Source organism: Peromyscus maniculatus, chromosome 4 (genome assembly GCF_049852395.1).
Source record: "Peromyscus maniculatus bairdii isolate BWxNUB_F1_BW_parent chromosome 4, HU_Pman_BW_mat_3.1, whole genome shotgun sequence".
NCBI classification, from domain to species: domain Eukaryota; kingdom Metazoa; phylum Chordata; class Mammalia; order Rodentia; family Cricetidae; genus Peromyscus; species Peromyscus maniculatus.
The window spans coordinates 62,033,095-62,059,011 of NC_134855.1; the positions used below are offsets into that span (position 1 = coordinate 62,033,095).

Genomic DNA, 25,917 nt, shown 5'->3' on the forward strand with positions numbered 1-25,917 from the left:
CTAGGGATCAAACCCAGGGGTTTATTTATGCCAGATAAATGCTCTACTACTGACCTAACTCCTTAGCCCTAGGTTTTTCATTTTTGGGTTTTTTTTTTTTTTTTCTATTTTATTTTGGTCTTTTCTGGTTTGCTTTTGGGAAAGAGTCTAGATATCTAGGCGAGCTCACTCCCATCTCCTATCCTCCTGCATTAGCCTCAAGTGCCAGGTCTGCAGGTATACCACCATACCTGCCTTCTTCTGAGTAAAGATGTTTCACATGTTCAAGGAATACAAGCAGTTAAACTTTAGAAAAATAAATCAACTACATTTTGTTTTTATTTTAATACTTTTTGTTTAGTTGTATTTTTGTTCTTTTTGAGAAAGGGTCTCATGTTCCCCAGGCTAACCTCAAAGTCACTACTTACCCAAGGATAACTCTGACCCTCCACTTCTCAAGTGTTGATATTACTAGCATGCACCACCATAACCAGCTCATTTTTATTATTTTACATTCATTTTGTATGCGCATGTATGTGTGTGGGAACCTATGTCATGAGGCACACACACAGAAGTCATCAAGTTTGACAGCAAGCACCTTACCCACTGAGCTGTCTAACCAGTCCTATTTATCTATATTTTTTGGCAAGATCTATGTAGCACAGACTGGCCTCAAGCTCCAGCTCTTCCTGCTAGCTTCCCAAATACTGGGATTACAGGCATGTGCTATACCAGGTTATCTGCATCTTTTCTGTGATCCTTAGGTCTACCTATGATTTGGGGATCCTATACAGCCACACCTACTCCCTTGGCTGACCCTCCTCAGGGGCAGACACTCAAGTGCCCAACTGTGTCCTAGTTTACAAAGCCAGCAGTGGAGAGAATAGCAGAAAGGTTCCAGATTTCCCCCATTCTAACAAAGAAGCAGGAAAGAAATCAGATTGGCATCAATTTCCCTTTTAAAATAGACTCCTCTATTTTAAAAGTGGACTGAATATACACCAGCTACTTTATTCAATGAGATTTACTTCACTTGCAATGAAATGGGAACGGCAGGTGCTTTGATAAAGTACTGAAAAGTTGACCTACTTTCTATAACAATGTCTATGTCCTCAAACATCAGAATAAATTTTGGTCTCTTAAAATATAAGCTTCTTCAAACAAGTATCTTTTTATTCTACAGTAAGAAATGTGCTTCTCCATTCTAATACAGAACAACATTGGTCACACACACAAACATGGTCATTTATTTTGGGGAATAAATTTCTTTTTGATCTACTATTGTCTGGACTATACTGAGTAATTAATTAGGAAAGATGAGATCTAAAAAAAAAAATCAATGCTAAAAACTAAGGGCTTGACAATTGTGTCCCACGCCTTAGTCCCAGAATTTGGGAGGCAGAGCCAGGAGGATCTCTGTGATTTTGAGGCCAGCCTGGTCTACAAAGTGAGCTCCAGGACAGCGAGGGCTACAAAGAGAAACCTTGTCTCAAAAAACAAAACAAGCAACAAAAAATAAAAAAATTAAGGGCTGGGCATTTGGGAGGCAGGAGCAGATGGATCTCTGAATTCAAGGCCAGCCTGGTCTACAGAGTTCCAGGACAGCCAAGGCTACACAAAGAAACCTGCGGGTAGGGGTGGGAAGTGGCACTAGTTGAATTACTAAATGTACCTTCATGTCAATCTAACTCAAGTAAACCGGAAGCTGTATCCTACACTTGCCTTTATTTAGTTAATTAATACAATTAATTAAGAACAAAAATCAAAATCTTAAGACCATTAACTTAAGGAAGATAGTACAGAGAACAGGAAGGCAAACTACAGGGGAAGAACCAGAAGAAACAGTAAAGAATATAGGCTAAAAATGTAGGAATTTGGGTAACTAGCCCATCACAGAAGGCTAAAGAGTACCAAACAAATATTATTCAGAACCCTAGTTGCATGGGTTATATAATATAAAGAAACTACATAGCAAGACCCTGTCTCTAAAAGGTGAGGGGTGGGGTGGAGGGAAGGAAAATTCTAGGCTGAAGGAAACTTACCAGTTTCCTTCCAGACAGGACTTCATCTCAGACATGCATACATCCCAAACTCAGCTAGGCTTTTCCTCATATGAAAGCAGACTTTTCTTAGAACCACACTTTTCACAGGAAGCACTCATGAATTCAAAATTTCTAAATGTTAGTTTTTCAAACGTCCATAGATATGAGTTTCAAGTGGAATGTTTCCCGAACAAAAAAGGGAGCACATTTCAATAAAAAGGACAGCAAAACCCTGCCTTCATTTCTGTACAAGCATTTATAACCCACATTAGCTTATAAACTCCTGGCTGGACAAGCTTAAGGTAAAGAATCTGGCTCAAAATGGCATGTGGGGAAAAAAAACAACAACAGGGGTGGTAGTACATACCTGTACCAAGCAACTGGGGAGACAGAGATAGGAGGTTCTTCACAGGGAAGCCTGGTCTACATAGCAAATGCCAAGTCAACCATGGCTACATAGTGAAAGCCAGACTCAAAACAAAAATCTGGTTCAAGTTGGTGATAATAAACTCAAGCAAAATCCTTCTCTGTCCACTCTGATCAAATTACATTTCCCCAGAGTTCTGTTTCTGCTAGACACAAAAATAGGAATAACTTGTACATTTTTCCTAAAGTCTTTGAAAAAATTATAAGGATATCGGAAATGCTACCTGTTGTCTCCCCATCAACACCTCCCCTTATGAAGAGTTACCACTGTTTTTGACAACCCCCCCCACACACACACACACAACTCCCCTAAGTTGCTGCCTACTACAAAATAAATTGCACCCACCCACCCCAGACAGAATTTCTGTGTAGCCCTGGCTGCCCTGAAACTCATTCTGTAGACCGGGATGACCTTGAACTCAGATCCACCGACTCTGCCTCCTGAGTGCTGGGATTAAAGGCGTTCACCACTGCACACTGCCACCCACCCCCCAATCCCTACCCCACCCACCACCCACCCACCCCACTCCCACCCCCGGCCAAAATAAAATGTTTCTTAAAGTTAATTGACGGCTGACATAGATGCTTGAATAGGTCTGTGATTCTATCACTTGAGTATCAGCAAGCTGGGCAACACAGTGAAACTTTGTCTCAACAAACTATTTAAAAGACATTTTGTCGGGCTGGAGAGATAGCTCAGAGGTTGAGAACACTGGTTGTTCTTCCAGAGGTCCTGAGTTCAATTCCCAGCACCCATATGGTGGCTCACAACCATCTCTAATGAGATCTGGCCTGCAGGGATGCATACAAACAGAACACTGTATAATTATATATATATAATATATATATAATAAATCTTTAAAAAAGAAAGACATTTTGTCTCACAGATAAATGAAGACAAATGATGTTTCAATTAATTCAGTGTTCTATGGCAAACACAGGGTATTACTATGAGCTGTATACTATTCTATGAATTTTAAGTAGCAAATGTAATGATATCCTATATAAAAAGGTTAAGAGTTAATACATTTTGTTTGTTTCTGCATTAGAAGAGATCAAACCTAGGGCCTAGAGAATGCTAGGCTAGCACTCTACCGCTAAGATATGTCCGCAAAGAAATGATCAAAATGATCCCGTCTTAGAGAAGACCAGGACAAAGAGTGACTAAGCAATTTGTCCTGGGGTAAATCAGAGCACGATTGGAACCCAACAGTCTAGATCCAGCATCTTTTCTCCTCAACAGGACTTTTCTTTTAAAGAATAACTACTATGCTATGTCACTCTGCCTTATAACATTGGGGAGAGGCTCTCAGTAGAAAATCACTTTTTTGGTTGAGTATATTAATGAAAAGTACATGATAGTTAAAATATCTGAAGCAAAACAAGAGCATCTGGTGCTAGGTGAATAAGAGTAAAGAGTTAATGTGAGCGGGGCGGTGGCGCACGCCTTTAATCCCAGGACTCAGAAGGCAGGGCCAGGCAGATCTCTGTGAGTTCGAGGCTAGCCTGGTCTACAGAGTGAGATCCAGCACAGGAACCAAAACTACAATGAGAAACCCTGTCTCGAAAAAAGCCAAAAAAAAAAGGGGGGGGAGGGAGTTAATGTGATTCTTGAAAACATTCTTACAAAATTATGTATGTTTAAAATAAAAACTTTATAAACACCATTTTCCCCGTCATATAATGAGACTTATGAAAACATTAGGCACATTACCTATCACTGATCATCACAGAACACTTGGAGAAAAACTCTTTAAGACTAGATGCAGTAGGATGTAGTGGTGGTGGTCTTTAATCCCAATACTAAAGCAAGAGGATCTCTCTATGAGTTAGGGGGCCAGCCTGGTCAATATAGCAAGTTCCAGGACAGCCAGGGCTCCAAACAAAAGAGGCCCTTACAAAAAAAGAAAGGAATAGAAAGAAAAGGGAAGGAAAAAAGACTAGGGATGTAGCTTAATTGATAAGAGTGCTTGCCCAGCATGCAAGAAGCCCTGGGCAAGGTCAAGGCCAGCCTGGGTTACTTGAGATCGTATCTCAAAAAGTGTTATCAAAAACAATTACATAACTAAATACAAACCACTCAAACTTTAATTTCCCCCTTAATTCTAAGCAGGATAGTGTTCTCTCTCCATCAGTGCTCTATTGGAAACCTTGGAGGTCAATCAATTCCTATTTCAGCTTCATGTAATTAGGATTTATTTATTTTTATTTTATGTGTATGGGTGTCTTTGCCTACATGTATCTATATATATTATGTATGTCTAGTGCCCACAGAGGCCAAAAGAGGGTCTCATATTCCTCTGAAACTAGAGTTACAGAAGGTTGTGAGCTACCATATGGATACTGAGAACGGAACCTGGGTCCTCTGGAAGATCAGTCAATGCTCTTAACTGTTGAGCCATCTCTCTAGCCCCCAAAGGAGATTTTATTTTTATTTTTATAAACCCTTATTTTAATCCCCTTTTCTGAGCAAATACAAAGGATTATCTGTAGTTTTTCCATATCCTGATTACCTATGGCTCATTCCTTACATAAGTTTCCTCTTGCTACAACCCTGAATTGTACATAAAAGTTAATTTATATTCTTTTAAAGATATCTTTACTTTTATGTAAGTGTGTGCATCTACATCACAACTGTGCAGATGCTCACAGAAGCCAGAAGATGGAATCAGATCCGGTGGAACTAGAGTTAGAAGGTTGTGATGCTAGACATCAAACTCAGTCTTTGGAAGAACAACAAATGCTTTTATCCACTGAACCATTTCTCCAGCTTCCATAATTTCAGTTCTTAAATTAATAGATCTTCTAATACAGTTCCATGGCTGAAAGGGTGATTAGTAATAGTAATCATGATAATAATAATAATGGCTGTCAAGTGTGATTGCTCACATTCTGGTCACAAAACAAAGTGACACTGAGGCAGAACTGCTTCCATTGTATGGTATCCTGTGCTAGCCTAACCCTGTACACATACACACAAGCTCGATCTATAGCAAAAAAAGAACACATATCAGGCCAGGTGTGGTAGCCTATTCCTATAATTCCAGCACTTTGGGAGGCGGATACAGAAAGATCAGGAGTTAATGATCAGCCAAGGTACAGGAGACCCTGTCCCAAAATGAGACTTAGGGGGTGGCGGGGGAATGATACCAAATGCATTTTCTTTGAAGCACTCATGTCTAAAACTATCATCCCAAGCTCTTCGTGTTTTTATTAGTAGTGGTATATAAACCACTGATCCAAGCAGAACTGAAAATGTTCTTCCTCATTGCTGCCCACGTTTTTTTCCCCAGAAAATGGACAGGTTGCAAGTTTTCACTGACTGAAGGTAATAGCCGTCTAAGCTATGAAATGCACCTTACTTCTTACACTGTTCTTTAGACTGATTACCAAGAAAGGCTAAACATGAAAATCTTCCAATATTTCCGGAAATTTTGTTTAGAAGCTAGCTGTGATGACATGTCTACAGTACCAACATTCATAACAAGAGGCAGGAGAGTTAGAAGGGATCACAAATACAAGATGATCATCAGCTACATTGCAGAGTTTGGGCCAACCGCAGCCAAATGAGACCAGCTAAAAAAAGTGAGAGTTGGTGAAATGTCTCAGTGGATAAAGGCACATACCACCAAGTGTAAGGACTTGAGTTCAAGTCCTATAATCCACACAAAGAGAACAGACTCTCCCCATCCCCAAATTGTCCTGACTTCCACACACCTGCCATAGCAAAAACAGGTGCCTGTCCCTCCCCCACTCATACAATGAAATAAATATAAACAAAAAATGTAAATGAATAAATAAAAGATCTAAACTACAGGCTACAGTGAAAGTGTCAAAATTGTATGAGAATGTAATTAATTCATGTTGTTTGCTTCCTGTCTCAACTTAAGCCTTCTCAGTCCCCACTAATTCCCATCAAGTACCTTAATTAAACATGACTTACAGAGCACCTCAGTTTGTAGCAGACACTGAGATAGGTAATAAAGGGATAGAGATAAGACAGTACCTACTCACAAGCAGCTCACAGCCTAGAGTGAAAGACATAATTTTAATACAGTATGATATTTAGATACATAATAATACATTTATTAGAACTACCTCCTACAAACCTGTCACTAGAAGGTGTTATCATTCATCATTCATCCCAAAGGGCTGAAAATTCTCTGGAAGAGGAAATTTCACTAACAAGCAAATAAAAGTTGCGGCAATTCCCAGAAATTAAAAATGAATAAAGCAGCCAGTGGTAGTGGTGCAAGCCTTCAGTCCCAGCACTCGCCTTCAGTCCCAGCACTCGGGAGGCAGAGGCAGGCAGGTCCGAGTTCAAGGCCAGTCTAGTCTACACAGAAGAGTTCAAGGACAACCACAACTACATAGAGAAACCCTGTCTGGAAATATGAATAAAGCAGGACTGGTGATGAGCTCAGTGGCAGAGCACTTGCCTGGCCTGTGTGAGACCCTGAGTTCAAGTCCCACCACTGCAAAAGGAAGGAAAAAAAGAGACCAGTGGGACAGCAGTGGCATACCTATAGTATGATCCCTGCTTTTGGGGCTAAAATAACATCTATGTCAGCATATTCAGCACTCACTCGCTCTAAGGAAGCTGGTCTTTTACATATACTATTCCAATTTGGTCTCTGTAAGTAACGACTAAAACACTCCTGCCTATAGCAAGGCTTCGTTTATTTTAGTTCTAGCTGTTATGTCCATTCTCTCTGGGTATTGGCAGTGTATCCCTGGTTAAATCCATTGACTCTGTAGTCAATCAGACCAGGATTAAGCCATTTAGATAGTGATTGGTCAGCAAATCTCAGCTTCTGAGTCCCAAAGTCTTTTTTAAAAAAAAAATGGTTACTAGAAATTAGGTCTATGCAAAATGCTTAGCACACAGTAAAATAAAACAATGAGAGGGAGGATAGAGGACAGAAGGACCTAGAAGGTATCAACAGAGAGCCATCACCTACCATAATAGAAAACAAGAAATTATACAGAGCTAAATATTTTGTTAGTTCAATTGATAATGATCTAAGCTGAATTTATTTGCCTGCATCCTGTCTCATCCATCCCTAAGAAGCCAGCTATTTGATAAACCTAAGGCGCTCTCTTTCTCTCTCTCTCTTTTTAAGATCTCCAAGAGTCCCAATTTTAGACCAACATAGAACATGTTCTGACCCCTCTGGCTGTCCATACTGGAATCCTAAGAAAGGCACTAAAACTCTAACCAGCCATGAGACCTCCCCATACACACACACACACACACACACACACACACCTGAAACAGACCAATACCTTACTCACATAACAAAGAAACTAAGCAAATTATATAAAAAAGCAAACAAGGAAAGAAAATCTGTACAATTCATACTCATTTGTCATCATTTTCACCCCAAAATCAAAATAAAAAGCACAGCAAATAACAGTAATAGTAAAATAAAAGATTACTTATCTGTCCCCTTTCCTATAATTCCTGAAAGAACCAGCAGAGGTGAAGTAAGAGACAATAATCTTCCATCTTATCACCTCAAAGGGCTCTGTATTACACGGCAGGCCAAACAATGCCTTAGTTGGGAAAAACAGCCCTGGACCCTAATGTTGTTCAACACAGCTACACAAAGCCCAGTTCAAAGCCGGACCCAGATCACCACCAGTCATCCAGAACCTATTTTCAAACTGCCTTTGTACTCCTCCTTTACTCTCATCTCTCCCCCTAAAGGTTGAGCGAGAAACCGACACTCTGGAAGCAACAGACCAACCCTCCAAAGACCCACCAAGAAACCTCCCCAGAAAAGCATTTCAAAGGAAAACTGAAAAAAATTGGAAACAAGAACTATAGCCCAACTGACTGTACACATTGTCTTTTTTCTTTCTTTTCAACTACTTCTTTTCACTTTTGAGGTCTAGACGTCAAATATTTTCCTGTAACCCTCGCCTAGATTATATGGAAAGGAAAAGAGGAACAAAAGTTGTTTCCTCCAGAAGCCACAACCTGACAAGGACAAAATCATCTTGCAAGGAATGTCTTCACTGTAGAAAAAAATTCAAGGAAGTGTTCCAGTCAAAGAATGGGGGCAGGGACTAGGAAATCAGAAGATTAAAGATTCGTATCAATTTAAAAGCAATGAGCAGCTTACACATTAAGACCCATGTTGCTACAATTAGAGCAATATCTATTTCAGCCCTAATTTCCATACTGATTCCCATTTAAGAAGGAAGAGTACCCTATTTTGCAGCTACTGATGAGTTGGCTATATAATTCTCTGGGATCCGTACATTTGCAAGAATGTATGTGCATAAAGCAAAACCAAACAAATCTTAAGACCAATTATAAAACCTGAAGCAGAGTCACAGGCCTTTATCTCTGACAGTGTTCTAACTTAAGGGTAAGTTGACCAAGCAAGCAAGCAAACAACAAAAGACAATTCTAAGAAAGCACCTTTCCAGTGGCTTAAAAATAAAATTCCCTTTGTGCTGTCTCAAATGGGGTTTGCAAACTCAAGTTTTCATGAAGTGGTTTCCCTTCACCTGACCATTCACAACCTTCAGCCCTTTCTGAAACCAAAAGGGCCGAAAAGACTTCCAGGTGCTCTGCCGCTTTACTCTGGTCAACAGATTTAAGCATGATTAGAATTCCTGACCCTTAAAGCACCAACATGATCATATTTGCAGGTTTAACACACTACACCTTCACAAATCTCTGCCTTCAAAAGTATTTTTAGGATAAAAACAAGAAAAGTGGTGGCAATTCAGTTCATCTAGAGCCATTTGTCTCTCAGGGCAAAGCAAGAGGCTCCCTTCTAACAGGCGAGGCTCCCACCCACCACACCTGGAAAAGTAAGGGATCCACCCAGGAACAGCAGAGCTGAAACCATCTGGGCCGTTCAAACCCTCAGGAGGAAAAAACAATACTATTTAAGTTCTAAAGCTCCCTGCAACTTTCCACTGCCACAAATTCAAAGGTGAGGGGGCTGAAAGTTTTGAAACACGGTAAGAGCCATCTGTACAACTATCTCCCGACCAGGACAAATTCCTTTCCCAACCCACACACAACATGCCAAAAAAACAACTTTTTGAGCTCCGAAAACAGAAGTATGTTAGCTTAACCCAGAAAAAATAAAATAGAATGAAGTAAAAGTACACAGAAAAATGTAATTTGCACAACTTCTACCCCTGGTTCTAAGCCAGCTTCCGGTATTAGGTCTATTACATTTACCTTTTCCTTAATATAAATACCAAAATATGTCCAAAGTATTAAAAGTAGAAAAAAATAATTGATTAAAATTCACCGTCAGCATTAACAGGCTCTCTTGCCTTTTTTCAATCTCTCCAGTTACCACTAAGACAAAAATCTCACTTGGGTTATCCTTTTCCCAACTAGTTATCCACACATTTTTATAAAAAGATGAAGAAAGCACCCACCTCAAATGTGGACTTCTAAAGCCAATCCTTTAAGAAACAAACCCAGAGCTTCACCAATGTGCTGAGAAAGACAAATCCAGCGAGATTCGACACCTCTTCCTCTTCCTCGTTTCAGGATCTTTCCTGCCTCTTTCCCTCTCCCTCCGTGTCTGTTTCTCGCCCTCCCTTCCTCCTGCTCGCTCTCCGCTCTCGTTCTCTCGCTCTCCTCTCTTCTCTCTCTCTCTCTCTCTCTCTCTCTCTCTCTCTCTCTCTCTCTCTCTCTCTCTCTCTCTCTCTTTTTCCCCTCAGATCCAACACCTAAAATGGAAGTTGCACCCAGCCAAAGGCAAGGGAGCCTGGGTGGTGACAAACTGATCTGGCAGCCCTACCCTAGCTTTCCTAAGTGATGTCAGCCCCTGCGAGCTTCCAATAGGAGCCAGGCATAAATCAGGGAGCCGACCTTATCCAATAGGAAACTTTATTATAGGAAATTAAAAAAAAAGAGGAGAGAAAGACGAGGAAGTTATATATATATTATATATATATATGTATATATATTTATTTATATTTAAAGCGGAGACTATACAGTCTCTGAGGAATTACTGCAGAGCTGGCGGGGGGGGGGGGGGGGGGGTGCTAACTAACAAAGCTTCTTAGAACGGCACGCCTAAGCCTCAGTGCTCTTTGATGAGGGTCTTGCTCCCTTTCCCTGCCCATAAGGGTGGGAAAACAGAAAAGAGCTTACTTTATTTGCCTGCTGCTGTTTGGTTTGTTGCTTTCTTCCCCAAAGCATTTTCCCAATGGAAGCCAGGAAGGAAGGAGAGAGAAATCCCAGAAACAGGACTGTGTGTTGATTGGGATGGTAGGAAATATCTGAGGCAAACTCTCAATTCCATTGTTTTGATTTAATTGCATTAGAACTAATGAGGAAAAATAAATGCTTAGGCTTGTTAATAACTTGTTAGCTTCTCTGCTCTAAACTAAAAAAAGCAGAATCCACAGAGCTGTTGAGGAAAACCACTGTGGGTTTGCCTGGGACAAAGAACAGAATCCAATAAACAAAGAGTTTAGAAGAGATAAGAATGTCATTAAATTAAAATAATTAAGAGAATGATATTTCTTTGTGAACTCAAAATTACCTGGCTTTTTTATTTGACCTAAATAAAAATATTATGGGGATTTTCCTCTGAATTCATTTAAGATTTAGGAGGGGAAAGGGTTTTATTTGTTGCTTGAATTTTGTTTTTTTTCTTGGGTGAGGAGGTTGCTTTGTTTTGTTTGAGACAGGGTCTCACTGGCTGGCCACAAACTCAAAATCCCTATGCCCCTGCCTTCTCAGTGATGGAAATGCTGTCATATTACCACCTGGTAAGACTGGTATCAGTTATTCACTAGTTACTAAACAAAGATGATGAATTAGAAGGTTTCTCTTTATATTTTTAAATTAAATGTATTTGTGCGTATCTGTGCTTGCACATGTGGAGAGGCACACATGTTCCACAGAACCCACATTCAGGTCAGAGAACAATTTACAGAAATCTGTTCTCTCATTCCTCTATGTGGGTTCAGTGGATCAAACTCAGGTCATAAGACTTGGCAGCAAGCGCTTTTACCCACTAATACCTTTTGTTGGCCTTGTTTCTTATTTTTGTTTTATTTTATTTTTTGAGACAGGGTCTCATTATGTAGCCATGGCTGTCCTGGAATTCTTGATATGTACACCAGACTGGCCTTGAACTCACAGAGATGCCCCTGTCTTGGCCTCCCAAGTGCTGGAATAAGAGGTATGTGTTCCTACTGGCTACTGCAAAATGAATCTTTGTAAAGCTTTCATAATCTATAACGGTGATACAATGGCTAAGAAAAGAGACTGCAGTCAAACTGCTGGCTTCCAGCTGCTCCTATGTAAGTACACTAACTCAGTGTTTGCACCACTATGTGACCTTGGCCCAGTTCTATAATTTCTAACCTGTTTCCTTAACTGTAAGATAGAAGTGACTATCTCTCACTGCAGAGATGGCTCAGTGGCTAACAGCTCACTTGCTGCTTCAGCATGAGAACAGGAATTCAGGTACCAGCACCTATGTACAAAGCCAGACATGGCCATCCATATGCATGCCCATGGGTAGGACAGGGCCAATGGGATCGCCGGAGTTTGCTGGTCACCAGCCCAGCTACAGGCTCACAGACTGAAGTCAGAGTACTAGAGCAGAACATTGGATAGCCTTCTCTAGCCTTTGCATGGGCACATGTCACACTCATCACACAGACGAATCTGTTGTAAGAATAAAAATATACATAAAAGTCACTTTTGGGCCGGGCGGTGGTGGCGCACGCCTTTAATCCCAGCACTCGGGAGGCAGAGGCAGGCGGATCTCTGTGAGTTCGAGGCCAGCCTGGGCTACCAAGTGAGTTCCAGGAAAGGCGCAAAGCTACACAAGAGAAACCCTGTCTCGAAAAACCAAAAAAAAAAAAAAAAAAAAAAAAAAAAAAAGTCACTTTTGGATTTTTAGCCAGACCTTATATATAGTTCCTACTGGTCTGAAACTCACTATATATATATATATCCCAAGGTGGCCTTGAACTTCAAATAATCCTACTGCTTCCTCCTGCAAAGTCCCAGGATTACAGACGTGGGCCACACTGCCTGGCAACATAAATGTCTTCTAAAAATATCTGGCATATAGTATAAACTCATTAGGAATAAACTACTGAGTCGGGCAGTGGTGTTGAACACCTTTAATCTCAGCACTCAGGAGGCAGAGGCAGGTAGATCTCTGAGTTCAAGGCCAACCTGGTCTACATACCAGGTTCCAGGACAGCCAGAGCTACACTGAGAAACTCTGTCTCAAAATAATAATAATAATAATAATAATAATAATAATAATAATAATAATAATAACAACTATGGCAAGTGTTTATCCCGTCCCCCAAAAGATTTCAGTGCCTCAACACTGCCCAGTAATAGCAACCAATGGAGCATCTGCTATGTGAAACACACTTTGAACTCATTTCTCCCTCTGTCTTCTAAAGCACTACTATGGAATGAATACCACCATTTTACAGATGAGAAAATGGAAGCTCATCAAGGTACCAGATTCATTCACTCTATATGACAGTAACACCCATTAGCCATAATCAGATCTTTCTTTATCTATATAACCCAAAATTCCTGCTCATTTAATCAGGCTGATATAGTCATTATCTAACCCCTCATATTTAGACTATCTTCTTCAAGATCCTCATATTTAATCTATTGTGCACAAAGACCAAACAGGCATTATAACATTTGTTTGATCTAGTTTTTAGCCAAAGTGGAATGGGAAAAAATACATTGTTAAGAAGATAATAAGAAGAATTATCTCATTATCTAAGAATCTTCTCCCATTACTCAGGATATCTTCTATATCTAGACTTCATTCCTGCCAAGTTCAACAGCCAAAGATAATTGCTAGAGGCAAAAAATTAATACTAGGGAGGCAGAAAGAGGAGACCTAGCTTGGACCATATCAAGTCCAGCGAGGACTAAATAGCCAAACACTATCTCAAAAAACAAAAAATGAAAATAAGTTAATGAATTGAAGTATAATTTAGACATACATGGCTATTTTTTCTTTTTTGTTTCTCTTTTGTTTTTATGCATGGAACATTATATCCAATGTTCAATAACCTTCAAAGTTGAACTTTCCCACCCATAACCATCACCAAAAAGCAAGATATCATAAAACGACTGAAAGATTAGGGAAGAGCTGGGAGAAAGAAAAAAAAATTATATGTCTAAGAAGAAACAGGAACTGGGCCTGGTGGCGCTTGCCTTTAATCACAACACTCAGAAGACAAAGGAAGGCAGATTTCTGTGGGTTCCAGTCCAGTCTGGTCAACACAGTAAGAACAAAAACAGAGAAGTTGGGCATGGTGGTGAACACCTATAACCAAACCCACTGGGGAAGCTGAGGCAAGAGAAATGCAGGCCTAGGCAGGCAACATTATGAGATCCAGTGTAAAAAAAAAAAGTTAAAAGAGAAATTCAGTTGGGGCTGAGATTTAAATAGCTCAGTACATTAAAGTACATGCTCAGCATGTACAAAGAAGGCCTGGGTTTCAACACTTAGTAACAAAAGAAAGAAATATTAAAGTCAGCAGATAGGGAGTACTGCTGTGCATTATAATGAATCTAGTTCTTTTTAGTCATTTTTGAATTTATTACATTTATTTATTTATGAATGGTATGCCAGCAGAGGTCAGAGGGCAACTTTCCAGAGTCTGTTCTCTCTTTCCACCTTGTGGGTCCCTGGGATAAAGCTCAGGTCACAAGCTTAGCAGCAAGCATCCTTACCTGCTAAACTGTTTTATCAGGCATATTCATTATTATTATTATTATTTTAGGTTTTTAAGACAGGGTATCATGTAGCCCAGGTGGTCTCATACTACCTATGTAGCTAACTAAGGGTGACCTTGAACTTTGATCCTTCTGCCTCCACCTCCCAAGTCTTGGATTACTAGTGTGTGTCACCTCACCCGGTGTTTAAAGGGTACTGGGACTCGAACCCAGGGCTTCACCTAGCTAACTAAGCACTTTCCTGAGATACAGCCCTAGTCCCTTATCTTCAGCCCTTTTCTCCTCCTCCTTTCTTTTTCCTTCTTCTACTTCCTCTTTCCTCCTCCTCCTTCTTTTTTGAGACAGCTCAAGCTGTCCTCTATCTCTGTTCTCCTGAGATCAGAAGTGAATGCCACCAGACCCAGCCTTGATTCTAGTTCTAAAACAGACCCAAACCATAAATGACATGATGAAATGAAAAAAAAAATCATCTTTCAAAACACTGGCTATCTGTATAAGGAAAAACAAATTATTTTTGTTTCCACCCTCCGGTGGCTATGCACCCAGAGTTAGCTATTTTTGAAGCCCATTCCTTTTTAAAAGTTTACTACCACAAGCTGGGTATGGTGGCGCACACCTTTAATCCCAGCACTTGGGAGGCAGAGGCAGGCGGATCTCTGTGAGTTCAAGGCTAAGTATTGGGTTCCATGACAGCCAGGGCTGTTATACAGAGAAACCCTGTCTCAATGCCCACCCCCAAAAAGAAAGAGAAAAATAAATTTTACTACCCAAAAAATGGTACTTGATTTAAAAAAAAAAAAAAAAGCCAACCAAGAAGTCCTCTCTATTTATTAAAATTAATTTAACCTTGATAAAAACATATTAAGAAGGGGATAAAACATTTTCCTTACACCGCCACAGAATAACCCCCATGGTATTGTCCCTGCTCACTCAAGTCTTAATTCTACACTCAGAGATGGCATAAACAAGTACTGTTCTGGCTTGTGGCTTTTGTTTTCCCTTGCTTGCCTGTCTTTGCTGCTGCTGCTGCTGCTGCTGCTGCTGCTGACAGTATCTGGAATCCGTCTTGAAGCGAAGCTGTATGTCTTTTCACAAACTGTTCCTCTTCAAAACATAACAACTGCCACTGAAAATGTGCAGCTTCTTGTTTCTTTTTTCATCCTTGAAGCTGACTCCAAACTAAGGGAAATACGACCTACTTGGAAATGTGCTCGCTCAACTATTTCAAATCCTTCCTTCTTTCCTTCCTTCCTTTCTTTTTCTTTCTTTTTTTTTTTTTTTTTTTCTTCTGATTTTCAAGACATGGTTTCTCTGTGTAACAGCCGTGGCTGTCCTGGAACTCTCTCTCTAGACCTGGCAGGCCTTAAACTCACAGAGATCCACCTGTCTCTGCCTCCCAAGTGCTGGGATTAAAGGCCTGCACCACCACAACTGGCTCAAATGATTTCCTTAAAAAAAGGAAAAACAAAAAAAACGGCTGAAGAGATGCTTTTCCAGAGGTCCTGAGTTCTATTTCCAGCAGCCACAGGTAGCTCACAACCATCTATAATAGGATCTGATGCCCTCTTCTGGCATGCAGGTATAAATGCAGAATACTCATACATGAAATATAAATAAATAAAACTTTAAAAAAAAAAACAGTGGTAGGAAAAGAATACAGGGCCTCTTACATACTAGCAAAGCATTGTACCATTAAGTTACACCTGAAGCCCCCAGATTCTTTGGAAAAATGTGTTAAACCTCACTAAAGACACATTTGAACATATTGTCTTACTCACCAATGTATGTTCTGTTTCCACAGGCTCTTCTTTTTCTACATCCTTTTTGGCTACTCCATTTCCTTCACCACAATTTGTCATCAGTAGCTTTGAATGTGGCCATTTTATCCAGTGCTGGACATCATCAGGTAGCTACTGAGGGTCAGTCATCTGAGTTAGATCCTAGGTCCTAATGCACTGGGGTAAAGAAGTGCTGTACAGATTTATAGTATGGATCGACAGTCTCTCTCTCTCTCTTTTTCTTTCTTTCTTTTTTTTTTTTGTGTATGTGTGTGTGTATGGTGGTTTTTTTCTTGTTGCTGTTGCGGTTTTTTGTGGTTGTTATTTGTTTTGGTGTCTTGAGATGGGGGTCTCTATATAGCTTCTGGCTTTCCTGGCTGGCCTAGAACTCACAAAGATCGACTGCCACTGCCTCTGTCTTTCGAGAGCTGGGATTAAAAACATGTGCCACCATTCCTGGCCTCATTCTCTGCATTTTTTTTTTTAAATCTTGAAATCATTCTTTTTAGTACCACCCCCGAAAACAGCTATTTCTAGTCAGAAACCGAGCTAAACAAATGATCGGTAGAAGGCCACTGGAACTCACCACAAGTAGGTGTTCCCACCACGCTCTTGGGTCACCACTTCTATTCAGATTCAGGGCTGGAATGGAATCCACGGGGTGGGGGAGGGGTGTCAGAAGCCAGTCCAGTGATCTTTTTTTTTTTCTTTTAAGATTTATTTATTTATTATGTATACAGAAGAGGGCGCCAAATCTCACTACAGATGGTTGGGAGCCACCATGTGGTTGCTGGGAATTGAACTCAGGACCTCTGGAAGAACAGTCGGTGCTCTTAACCTCTGAGCCATCTCTCCAGCCCCCAGTGATCTTTTTTTTTTCTTGAACCTCTCCAGTCTTAGAAAATATCTTTTTTTTTTTTTTCGAGACAGGGTTTCTCTGTGTAGCTTTGCACCTTTCCTGGATCTCGCTCTGTAGACCAGGCTGGCCTCGAACTCACAAAGATCTGCCTGGCTCTGCCTCCCGAGTGCTGGGATTGGCAATGTTGCACGCAGAAACATATTTTTTTTTTCCCCTCCACACAAATGAAGCCTAGACTGACCTAGGTAGGGCCGAGGCTACTTGCAGCCTTTTCGAGGAGAACAAAGAGATGAACCTCAACTTCATTGGAGCCCGGCCTATTTAGCTGGGGAGTCTTGGCCCTGCCCTCACCGTGGTCCGGGACCAGGCAGATTCCAGAAGGATCCCTCCCCGCGGCCCGGGACCCCTACCTCTCGCCGCCCGGCCGGCTTCCCCTCAGCCTCAACTCCCTCGATACTTCAGCTCCCGCCAAAGCGCTCCTCCTCCTCTGATTGGCTCTCCCGGGAGCGGCCGTCCAATGGGGATGACGTCCCGTGGCGCACGTCGGTCGGTCGCGCCCAGAGGCGGAGGCGGCGGAGGCGGCGCAGGCAGGAAGTCGTCGGGGCCCTCGACGCCCGGAGCGCGAGGGTGGCCGCGCGCGGTGTGTAGCCCGGGCCGCGTGGCCTCAGGCCCTCGTTGTCACCGCTGCCCAGTGCATGTGGGTGCTGGAGACCCGGCGAGGCCTGCGGGCGCCAGGGAGAGACTGCAAACCTCGTGTGGGCCAAGTCAGCGGGGTCCGCGAGGGCCAGCCCTGGTTTCGGGCCTCCACCAGCTCCATGCTCCATTCCCAGAAACCCTCGCGCCGGAGCTCCCTCTTTACAGGAGTTGGGCCCCTGGGCCCAGAGTGTGCGGGGTGACCTGCTTTGCAGGGCCTTCTGTGACGCCGCCGTTTTTCTCCGCTAACCCTCGTCCCCGTGTTTCTGGACTGGGAGGGGAATCGCCGCTGAGGCTCTTGGCCCACCTGGGCTGCATTGCGCAGCCTTTCGGCTAAGAGGCTGGACATTCGGAGGAAACAAAGCTACTGGACAAGAGGACCCGAAGAAACAGAGGACAACAGGAGCAAGTTTGTTGCAAAAAAACGATTCCAGGTTGGGTCTGAGGACAAGGCTAGGCATTGGTATTTTGGAAGTCTTGCCAGCACCTTTGCAACAGGTGCCTTGTTCATCCATATTTCCGATGGCTGGGATGAGACTTAGTTGTGTTTCCCGCTCTGCACCCCCAACCCCCGACCCCCATCCCTTCGTGGTGTAAGGCCTCACACTTGCCAGGCAAGAGTTCTACCCCTGAGGTATACCATCAGTCCTTTTAAAATTCTATTTTGAGAACGGAGTTCATTAAATTGCCCATGCTGGTCTGAAACATATAATAGCCCTGTCTTGGCCTCCTGAATAATAGCGAGGATTATAGACATGGGATCACCAAGCCCAGCTGATACTTCCCTTTCTTAATTTGCCTACTCTTTTCTTTCCTGATAGTTTTGACGTGAACTATTTGGACTCTTCAGTGCTACCTGACAGAAAACACCATAACTGTACCGGAAAAGGAACACACAGCTGTGCAGTAAGTGGGATGGGAGTGTGGTCCTGGCACGCGTGCGCACAAGCATGCGCACACACACACCCTAGAAATTTAAGTCAGAATATCCACTTTATTTATTTGGGTGGGGAAGGGTCTCTCCCTTCTGTTAGCCAGGCAATTAACCAGGCTCACAAAAGTCCATATATTTTGCAGAGATCATTCTGGTTCACTTTGGTCAGTCAACAGTAGTCTTATTTATATGTAAGACCTTCCAAATCCTGTCTTTTCTTGATTGTGCACCCTCTGCTGGTTAGTGTGATAACTGAGCTTAAAGAAAGGTGCATATGGCTTTCCAGAGTCAGTTTTATAGCCAGCAGTATTGTTTTTAAAAGTGTGGAATTGAAAGTATGGTGAGATGTGGTGCACAGGAAGAATGTGAATAGTTGGCACTATAGGAGTTAGGTCTCAGTGCTAATGTGAATGAGAAAAACTGAAGTATAGCAGTAGCTGATATTTGAGGAAGATAATTATTTTGTGGTAGGCACCGTACTAAACTATTTGCCTGTATTGACTCATTTAAAAAAAATTTTTTTTTTTGAGACAGGGTTTCTCTGTGTAGTTTTGGTGCCTGTCCTGGATCTCACTCTGTAGATCAGGCTGGCCTCGAACTCACAGAGATCCGCCTGGCTCTGCCTCCCGAGTGCTGGGATTAAAGGCGTGCACCGCCACCGCCCGGTGACTCGTTTAATTTTGAGTCAGAGTCTTCCTGTGCAGCCCAGGCTGGCCTCAAACTCACATGCAGTCCTCCTGCCTTCTCCTCTCAGTTGTTTCAGACAGACATGTACCACCATGCCCTCATTTGTTTTGTTGTGTTCAAGACAGGGTCTCATATAGCCTAGGCTGGCCTTGATCTACTTATATATGGGAGGAAGGATGTCATTGAATTCCTGGTCATACTACCTCTGCCTCCCAAGAACTGGAATTATAGACATGCTCCACCATGTCTGGCTTGTTTAAATTTTTTAAAAAGCCCTACAAGGTAAGTACTGTTATTTCCATTTCATGCGTGAGAAAAGTGAGTCTCTGAGAAGTTAGGTCACCTGCATGATATTATACAGCTAGGCTGGTTAAGAACAGAGCCAAGTTTCAAATGCAGGCTTATTTGAGGAGCTTCTATAGGTAACCACTGTCATAATAGTCTTTCTTGAGAGACTATCCTCAGCAGAACTTACCAACTCACTGTCTCTCACTTTTAAAATTTCTCCACCATTTCAAAGACAAAAAAATCAATTAGGTATAATCATACCTCTGAAATATATTATCTCACCCACAGGAATCTGAACCGTGAAAACCTAGAAGGTTATTTACCAAATACAACATGTGCTCTCCTGCCAGTTCCAAAATCCTATACAGGAATCCCCGGTTCCTCCGGGTAGCTTTTCTGCAGCTTCATCACCAGCAGCAGAGCGGTGTGTTTTGTGATGCCCTTCTGCAGGCAGAGGGTAAGAAAATAAAGGAGGTTCAACTGAAAAGTCACTATAGAACAAGGTAAAATGAGTTCAAGGCCAGAGGTAAACAATAAACCCAGAAGACTGTTCTTACCTATAAATATTTGTAAACTCTTTGGTAAGAAGATTTTTGTTTCCAGGATAATTACTTTTGGGAAGGGATAGGGTGGTGGTGGTGTTTGTGAAAAGCTTTTTGTTTCCAGGATAATTACTTTTGGGAGGGGATGTTGGTATTTGTTTTATTAAGGTAGGTCTCACTATGTAGCTCTGTAGATATTGCTATGTAGATCAGGCTGGCCTGGAACTCACAGGGATCTAGAACTTGCCTCTACCTCCCCGGGCCAGGATTAAAGGCTTTCTTTCACAACCACACCTGGTTTAAGATAAGTCTTGGTTTTGTTTTTTGAGACAGGAACTCATTCAGCCTAGGCTTTCCTCCAACTCTTTAGCTGAAAAAGGCCTTGAACTTCTAATTTTCCTGCCTCCTAAATTTACCACCATCCTAATGTGATGCAGAGCTGAGGATCAATCCTGTGGTTTTTGTGCACGATAGACAAAGCACTCTACCTAACAAGCTATATCCCCAGCCCCTCTAAAACTTTTTCAGGAGTAAAATTGTTGGGGCCTGGAAAGATAGGTTATGGCTAAGAGCACTGATTGCTCTTCCAGAGGACCCTGGTTCAACTCTCAGAATCCACATTTCAGCTTACCACTGTAACTCACACATGTGGTGCACAGATAAATATACAGATAAAGCACATAAAATAATAAGTCAATTTTTAAAAAGCCTTAAACTGTTACTATGTTTTTTCCTCCTAAAATTAAACTAGAACGGGGCTAGAGGGAGATCATTCATTAGCTAAGACCATTTGTTGCTTTTGTACCAATACCTACATGTGGACTTACAACCATCTATAACTCTGGTTCCGGGAGATCCAGTGCCCTCTTAGCAACAGGCACATATGTGGTGTATACACATACATGTGAACAAAATACTCATATATATAAATCTGGCTTTAAAAAGTAAAACTAGGAAGGTAAAGGATCACAAATTTAAGGATAGCCCAGGCTACAGAGTGAGGCATACTAATGCATGTTACTCCGGTGTGTACTTAACGCTCTGTCACACCCATATACACATTTATTTTGTGAACTGGAAGGGGTGCCGTGGCACACACGAGAAGGTCAGAAAACAACGTTCGGGAGTTAGTGTTCTCCTTTCATCATGAGGGTTTCAGGGATGGAACGGCTGCTATCACCTTTCTGTGCTAAGCCATCTTGCATGCCCAGACCCTGTCTCAAAAAAAAAAAAAAAAAACAATAAACAAACAACATAACCTATGAGTGGTGGCACATGCCTTTAATCCAAACACTCTTTTGGGGAGACAGAGACATGCAAATTTCTGAGTTCAAGGCCAGAGAGAATTCTAGGACAGCCAGGGCTATACAGAGAAATCCTGTCTCAAAAAACAGAACAAAAAGCCAATAATAACAAGGAAACATAAAACAAAGCTGGGGAAAGAAGTGTTGGCTAGAGAAATAAATGGCTTGTGCTGGTTTTGCTGAGGACCTTGTTTCAGTTCCTAGCACCCACATCTCGTTCCAAGAGAGCTGGTGCCCTCTTCTGTCCTAGGTAGCTGAAAAAGGCCTTGAACTTCTAATTTTCCTGCCTCCTAAATTTACCACCATCCTAATTTGATGCAGAGCTGAGGATCAATCCTGTGGTTTTTGTGCATGATAGACAAAGCACTCTACCTAACAAGCTAGATCCCCAGCCCCTCTAAAACTGTTTTCAGGAATAAAAGCAAAACATTCATACAATAAAATAAAAATACATAATTTTTTTTTGTTAAAAAGTTGGGCATATAGCTCAGTTGACAGAGTGTTAGCCTAGTTTTCATGAAGCACTGGGTTCAATCTTCAGCATAGATTACACCAGGCATAAGTAGTGCATGCCTGTAGAAGCAGGAAGTTTGTCCTTTACTACATAGGGAATTTTAAGCCAGCCTAGATCACATGATATCCAGGCTCAAAATAACTAAAAAAGAGGGCAGAGAGAAGGCTCATTGGATAAAAGGGCTGGGTGTGCAAGCATGAGGACCTGAACTCAAATCCCTACAACCCAAACACATAGTGCAACTGTCTGTAATCCCAGCCCCCAGACAAGGAGCTGGGAGGTAGGAGACAGGACTTGCAAGTTCAAAGGACAGCTAGGCTGGCATAGGGAGCAGGTAGAAACAAACAACTGCTAAAGTGTTTGTCTTGCAAGCATGAGGATCTAAGTTTGGGTCATCGGCACCCATATAAAAAGCTGAATGCCTTTATGTGTTCTTGTAATCTCAACGCTGGGGATTCGGAAACAGAAGGACACCTGGGATTTGTTGGCCAGCCAGTCTAGCCAAATTGATGAGGTCCAGGTTCAATGAGAGACCCTGTCTCAAAAGGATAAGGTAGACAATTGATTGAGGTCAACTTTTAGACTACATACAACCTAAATAAGTAAATATAAAGAAACTATAGGGGTTAGGGAGATTGCTCTGTGGATACTTACCATGCAAATGTGAGGACCTGAGTTTGAATCCTCAGACCCCAAATAAAGCCAGTACAGTTTTGCACACCTCCAATATGCATTCCTTTGAGGCAGAGGCATAAAAATCTTGGGAAGCTTGTAGACCAGCTAGACTAGCATTATAGGGGCAACAAAGAGACCCTATGTCAAATAAGGGAAAGGTGGGGACACTTGAGGTTGTCCTCTTACTTCTACATGTATACAATAGTGTGAAGTCATTACTCCTTCAGGAATATGCATGCACACACACAAAGAAACTGGGTGTAGTGGTGTACAACTTTAATCACTGTTCTCAAATGGCTCATGAATTTGAGGTAAGTCTGGGCTATATAATCAGATCCTGTTTGAAAATAAGCAAAGGGGAAAAAAAAGAGGAAAAGAAAAGAAGAGTTGGGCAGTGGTACATACCATTACTCCCAGCACTCAGGAAGCAGAAGCAGGCGGGTATCTGTGAGTTCCAGGCCAGCCTGGTCTACAGAGTGAGTTCCAGAACCAGCTCCAAAGCTACACAGAGAAAAAGAAAGAAAGAAAAGAAAAAGAAAAACATTGCAAAGTTTGTGGGCATAGAAATTCTATAAAATGCACGTAATATCCTAATGAGATAGTTGCAAAGGTTTAAGATAGGTTAAGCACTTAGGAAGGCTTTTTTGTTTGGTTGGGTCTTTTAAAAACAAGATTTCTTGCTGGGCAGTGAGTGATAGCTCGTACTTTTAATCCTAGCACTTGGGAGCAGAGGCAGGCAGATCTCTGGATTTGAAGCCAGCCTGGTCTACAGAGTGAGTTCCAAGACAGCCAGGACTACACAGAGACACCCTGTCTTGAAAAACCAAAAGGGGGAGAGAAAAAAAAAAAAAACTCCTATAGCTCATACTGGCCTTGAGAATGACCTTGAACTCCTGATGTTCCTACCTTCCAAGTTTTGAGGTTACAGGCATGCACTACCAAACCCGGCTTGGACAGGTTTTTAAAGCCCTAAGCATACATTAGCTGATACTGGTTTTTTTTTTTTTCTTAATCTTCAAATTAGTGATTTTTGTTATTGGGACTAAAAACAGACCAAAAGAAAAAAAAAAAAGACAGACAAAGCATAAATGTGTATTTTTTTTCTTCCAGGTGAGGCTGTCCCAGCCCACTGCTGCATCCTGTCCGCCTGCAGTCCCTTCTTCACAGAACGCCTGGAGCGGGAGAGGCCAGTTCAGGGTCGGAAGGTGGTGCTGGAGCTGGGAGGTTTAAAGATCAGGACACTTAGGAAGCTGGTGGATTTCCTGTATACTTCAGAGATGGAAGTATCTCAGGAAGAAGCCCAGGATGTGCTTTCTGCTGCCCGTCAGCTCCGAGTGTCTGAGCTGGAAACCCTTCAGCTAGAGGGTGGCAAGTTAGTAAAGGCTCCTCAGGGCCGAAGACTAAACAGAGAATGCTTACAACCACCAAGTGCTGCACCAATCTCTGCCAGAGTGGTAGCACCCAGCCGCCGCCCTCGAACTCCACTGCCTGTCACCCAGACTCCTAGTCCCCTTGGAGCAGTGAGGTTTAAGTCCTTAGGGGAAGAAGAGGGGCCTCACAAAAAGAGCAACCTACCAAATGTAGAGAGCTTGTCAGATACCCTTCTACTCAAAAAGAAAGCCAGGATTTGCTTGACTCAAGAAAGCAGCTCATCTCCATCAAGCCAGAGAGAAGGGCCAAAGGAGTACAAGAATAACCCTGCTTTAGGTCCTACAGCACTTTCCCATCCCAGCTTGTATCGTTCTGTGGATGAGCAACTGTTGCCCAGAAAGATCAGGCTGAGTCGCTCAAAGCCATCATCCCATGTCTGTACATCTAAGCCTTCCAGTGTTTCAAGTGGTCCCAGTTCAGTGCCCACAGTCCCTGGCCGGCGTCTTTGGAGGCAGAGAAGTGTAAGTAAATCATCCCAGGGTGTGGACAAGCAGAAGCCAGGGGAAGTCAGTCCTCTGCAGAGCACTTCAGACCCACCTGATGTTAGGAAGACAGGTGGGAGCAAGAAGCAGAGCCCTGAATGCAGAGCACTCACCTCCAACTCTGTGGAAGAGGGGCAGGTTGGAAGAGTAAAGCTTAGGAAGATTGTCAATGGTACCTGCTGGGAGGTGGTCCAGGAGCCTCCCCTGAGAAACACTCAAGACAGTCCCCAGATCTTAGAACCCTCAGATGTAGGAGAGCCTCCAGGAACTTCGCTGTCCTCAGTTAATGAGCAGGAAACACCTGCTAGATTACAACTGTGTCAGGACTCCCCAGAGAGCCCTAGGCTACAAGACATTTTGCTCTCTGCTAGCCACTCCCCGGACCACCCTGTGGTGAAGTCAGAGTTTGGGTCCAGTCCAATGCTGATAGGGAAGGAACCTGTGTTGAATATTGACTGCAGAGAGCCCTACACATTTGACACAACCCTGCTAGGCCAGCCCTGTGAAGCTGAGCAGTATCGAATCACAAGTGCTGCAGCCACCAGTGAGCTGGAAGAGATTCTGGACTTCATGCTGTGTGGCTCAGATGTTGAGCCACCAGTAGGGTCTTTGGAGAGTCCTGGGGCTGAAGGCTGCAGAACCCCAAGTTATCACCTATCAGAAACAGGAAAGAATTGGATTGAAGGGGAAGAATGGTGTTTGCCAGACATGGAACTGTGGCCCAGAGACCTCACAGGATTGGAAAAGGAACCTGTTGTCGAGAACAAAGAGCCAGTTGAGCCCTGTAGTCCCCTTGTCATGCGCTCTGAGAACACAGAATCAATTGAGCCCCTTAGCCCCCTTGTCATGCCCTCTGAGGTGAGTAGAGAGGCACTTTCGCTGAGAGGCTCTTGGACTCCAGACCTTGAAATTACCAGCTCCCAGCCACTGGATGGTCAGGGAGAAAAACTTCTCCACCTTGACTCCCCTGACTCTTCCCAAAGGTCTTATAGGGACCTCTCACTTCCATGCTCAAATTGGGCAGAGACAGGGCTGGAAGTGTCCCTAGGCATGGATGAGGTATTGTATCCTGCTCCCAAGGCAGTCAGGGAAGTGTCTGCTAACCCTGAACTGCTGGACCCATTTCCTGGCAGTTCTGAAGATGAAATTGATGTGGTAGACTGGTCAGTAGAGGGCAGGCTGGGGCCCACTAGTGTTCCCTCTGTCTGGCCCGACCCCTCCTCAGAGTCAGAAACAGAGGTAGATATACTAACATAGTGGAGGCAGAGGGCAGGTTAGAGCTCCTAGGAGGGTGACAACTGTTGATCAGCAAAAGGCTTTCTTGGCAGAAAAGCAAGCACATGTCTCCTCCTCTCAGCACTGATCTCCCCTTCCCAGGTTTGTGCACCAGGCAGAAATCAAATAAATAGCAATACCATGGATAGAAAATTATGAACTTGAGCTATTTCCTTGTAATCCATTTTTCAGTGATAAAATAATTGTGGTCCCCAACTCTAGTTAAGACATAGGAATAGTTAAGACTAGGCCTTTTACAGCTCATGAGATATGTGAC

General features: G+C 42.6%; 2 protein-coding genes across 36 annotated transcripts in view; one reads left to right on the top strand and one right to left on the bottom strand.

Moving 5' to 3' along the window:
• Positions 1-17,695, bottom strand: part of Ctnnd1 (catenin delta 1) — a 60,924-nt gene extending 43,229 nt beyond the window's left edge. For 14 of the 34 annotated variants that reach the window (XM_076569803.1, XM_076569798.1, XM_076569792.1 and 11 more), the window contains exon 1: positions 9,861-10,223. The gene's annotated coding sequence lies outside the window, so the exon portion shown is untranslated. Of the gene's footprint in view, positions 1-9,860; positions 10,241-15,956; positions 16,150-16,542; positions 16,599-17,225 lie in introns of those variants that run through there. The other 20 variants (XM_076569804.1, XM_006989626.4, XM_042275594.2 and 17 more) reach the window with 12 other exon arrangements.
• Btbd18 (BTB domain containing 18) lies at positions 17,352-25,793 on the top strand. Of its 2 annotated transcripts, none has more exons than XM_006989629.4 (4): positions 17,352-17,942; positions 18,330-18,414; positions 19,706-19,874; positions 23,563-25,793. In XM_006989629.4, the coding sequence occupies exons 3-4, from the start codon at positions 19,751-19,753 to the stop codon at positions 25,620-25,622; spliced, it is 2,184 nt and encodes a 727-aa protein (XP_006989691.2). In that variant the 5' UTR covers positions 17,352-17,942; positions 18,330-18,414; positions 19,706-19,750; the 3' UTR covers positions 25,623-25,793. The 2 variants fall into 2 exon arrangements, with proteins under 2 accessions (XP_006989691.2, XP_042131536.2); XM_042275602.2 differs by having other exon boundaries at positions 17,369-18,006.
• Positions 25,794-25,917: the final 124 nt, after the last annotated feature.

Coding starts and splice junctions, on each gene's coding strand:
- Btbd18 (XM_006989629.4), top strand. CDS start 19,751: ATGTGCTCTCCTGCCAGTTCCAAAATCCTATACAGGAATCCCCGGTTC. Junction 19,875..23,562: donor TGCCCTTCTGCAGGCAGAGG/GTAAGAAAATAA, acceptor TTTTTCTTCCAG/GTGAGGCTGTCCCAGCCCAC.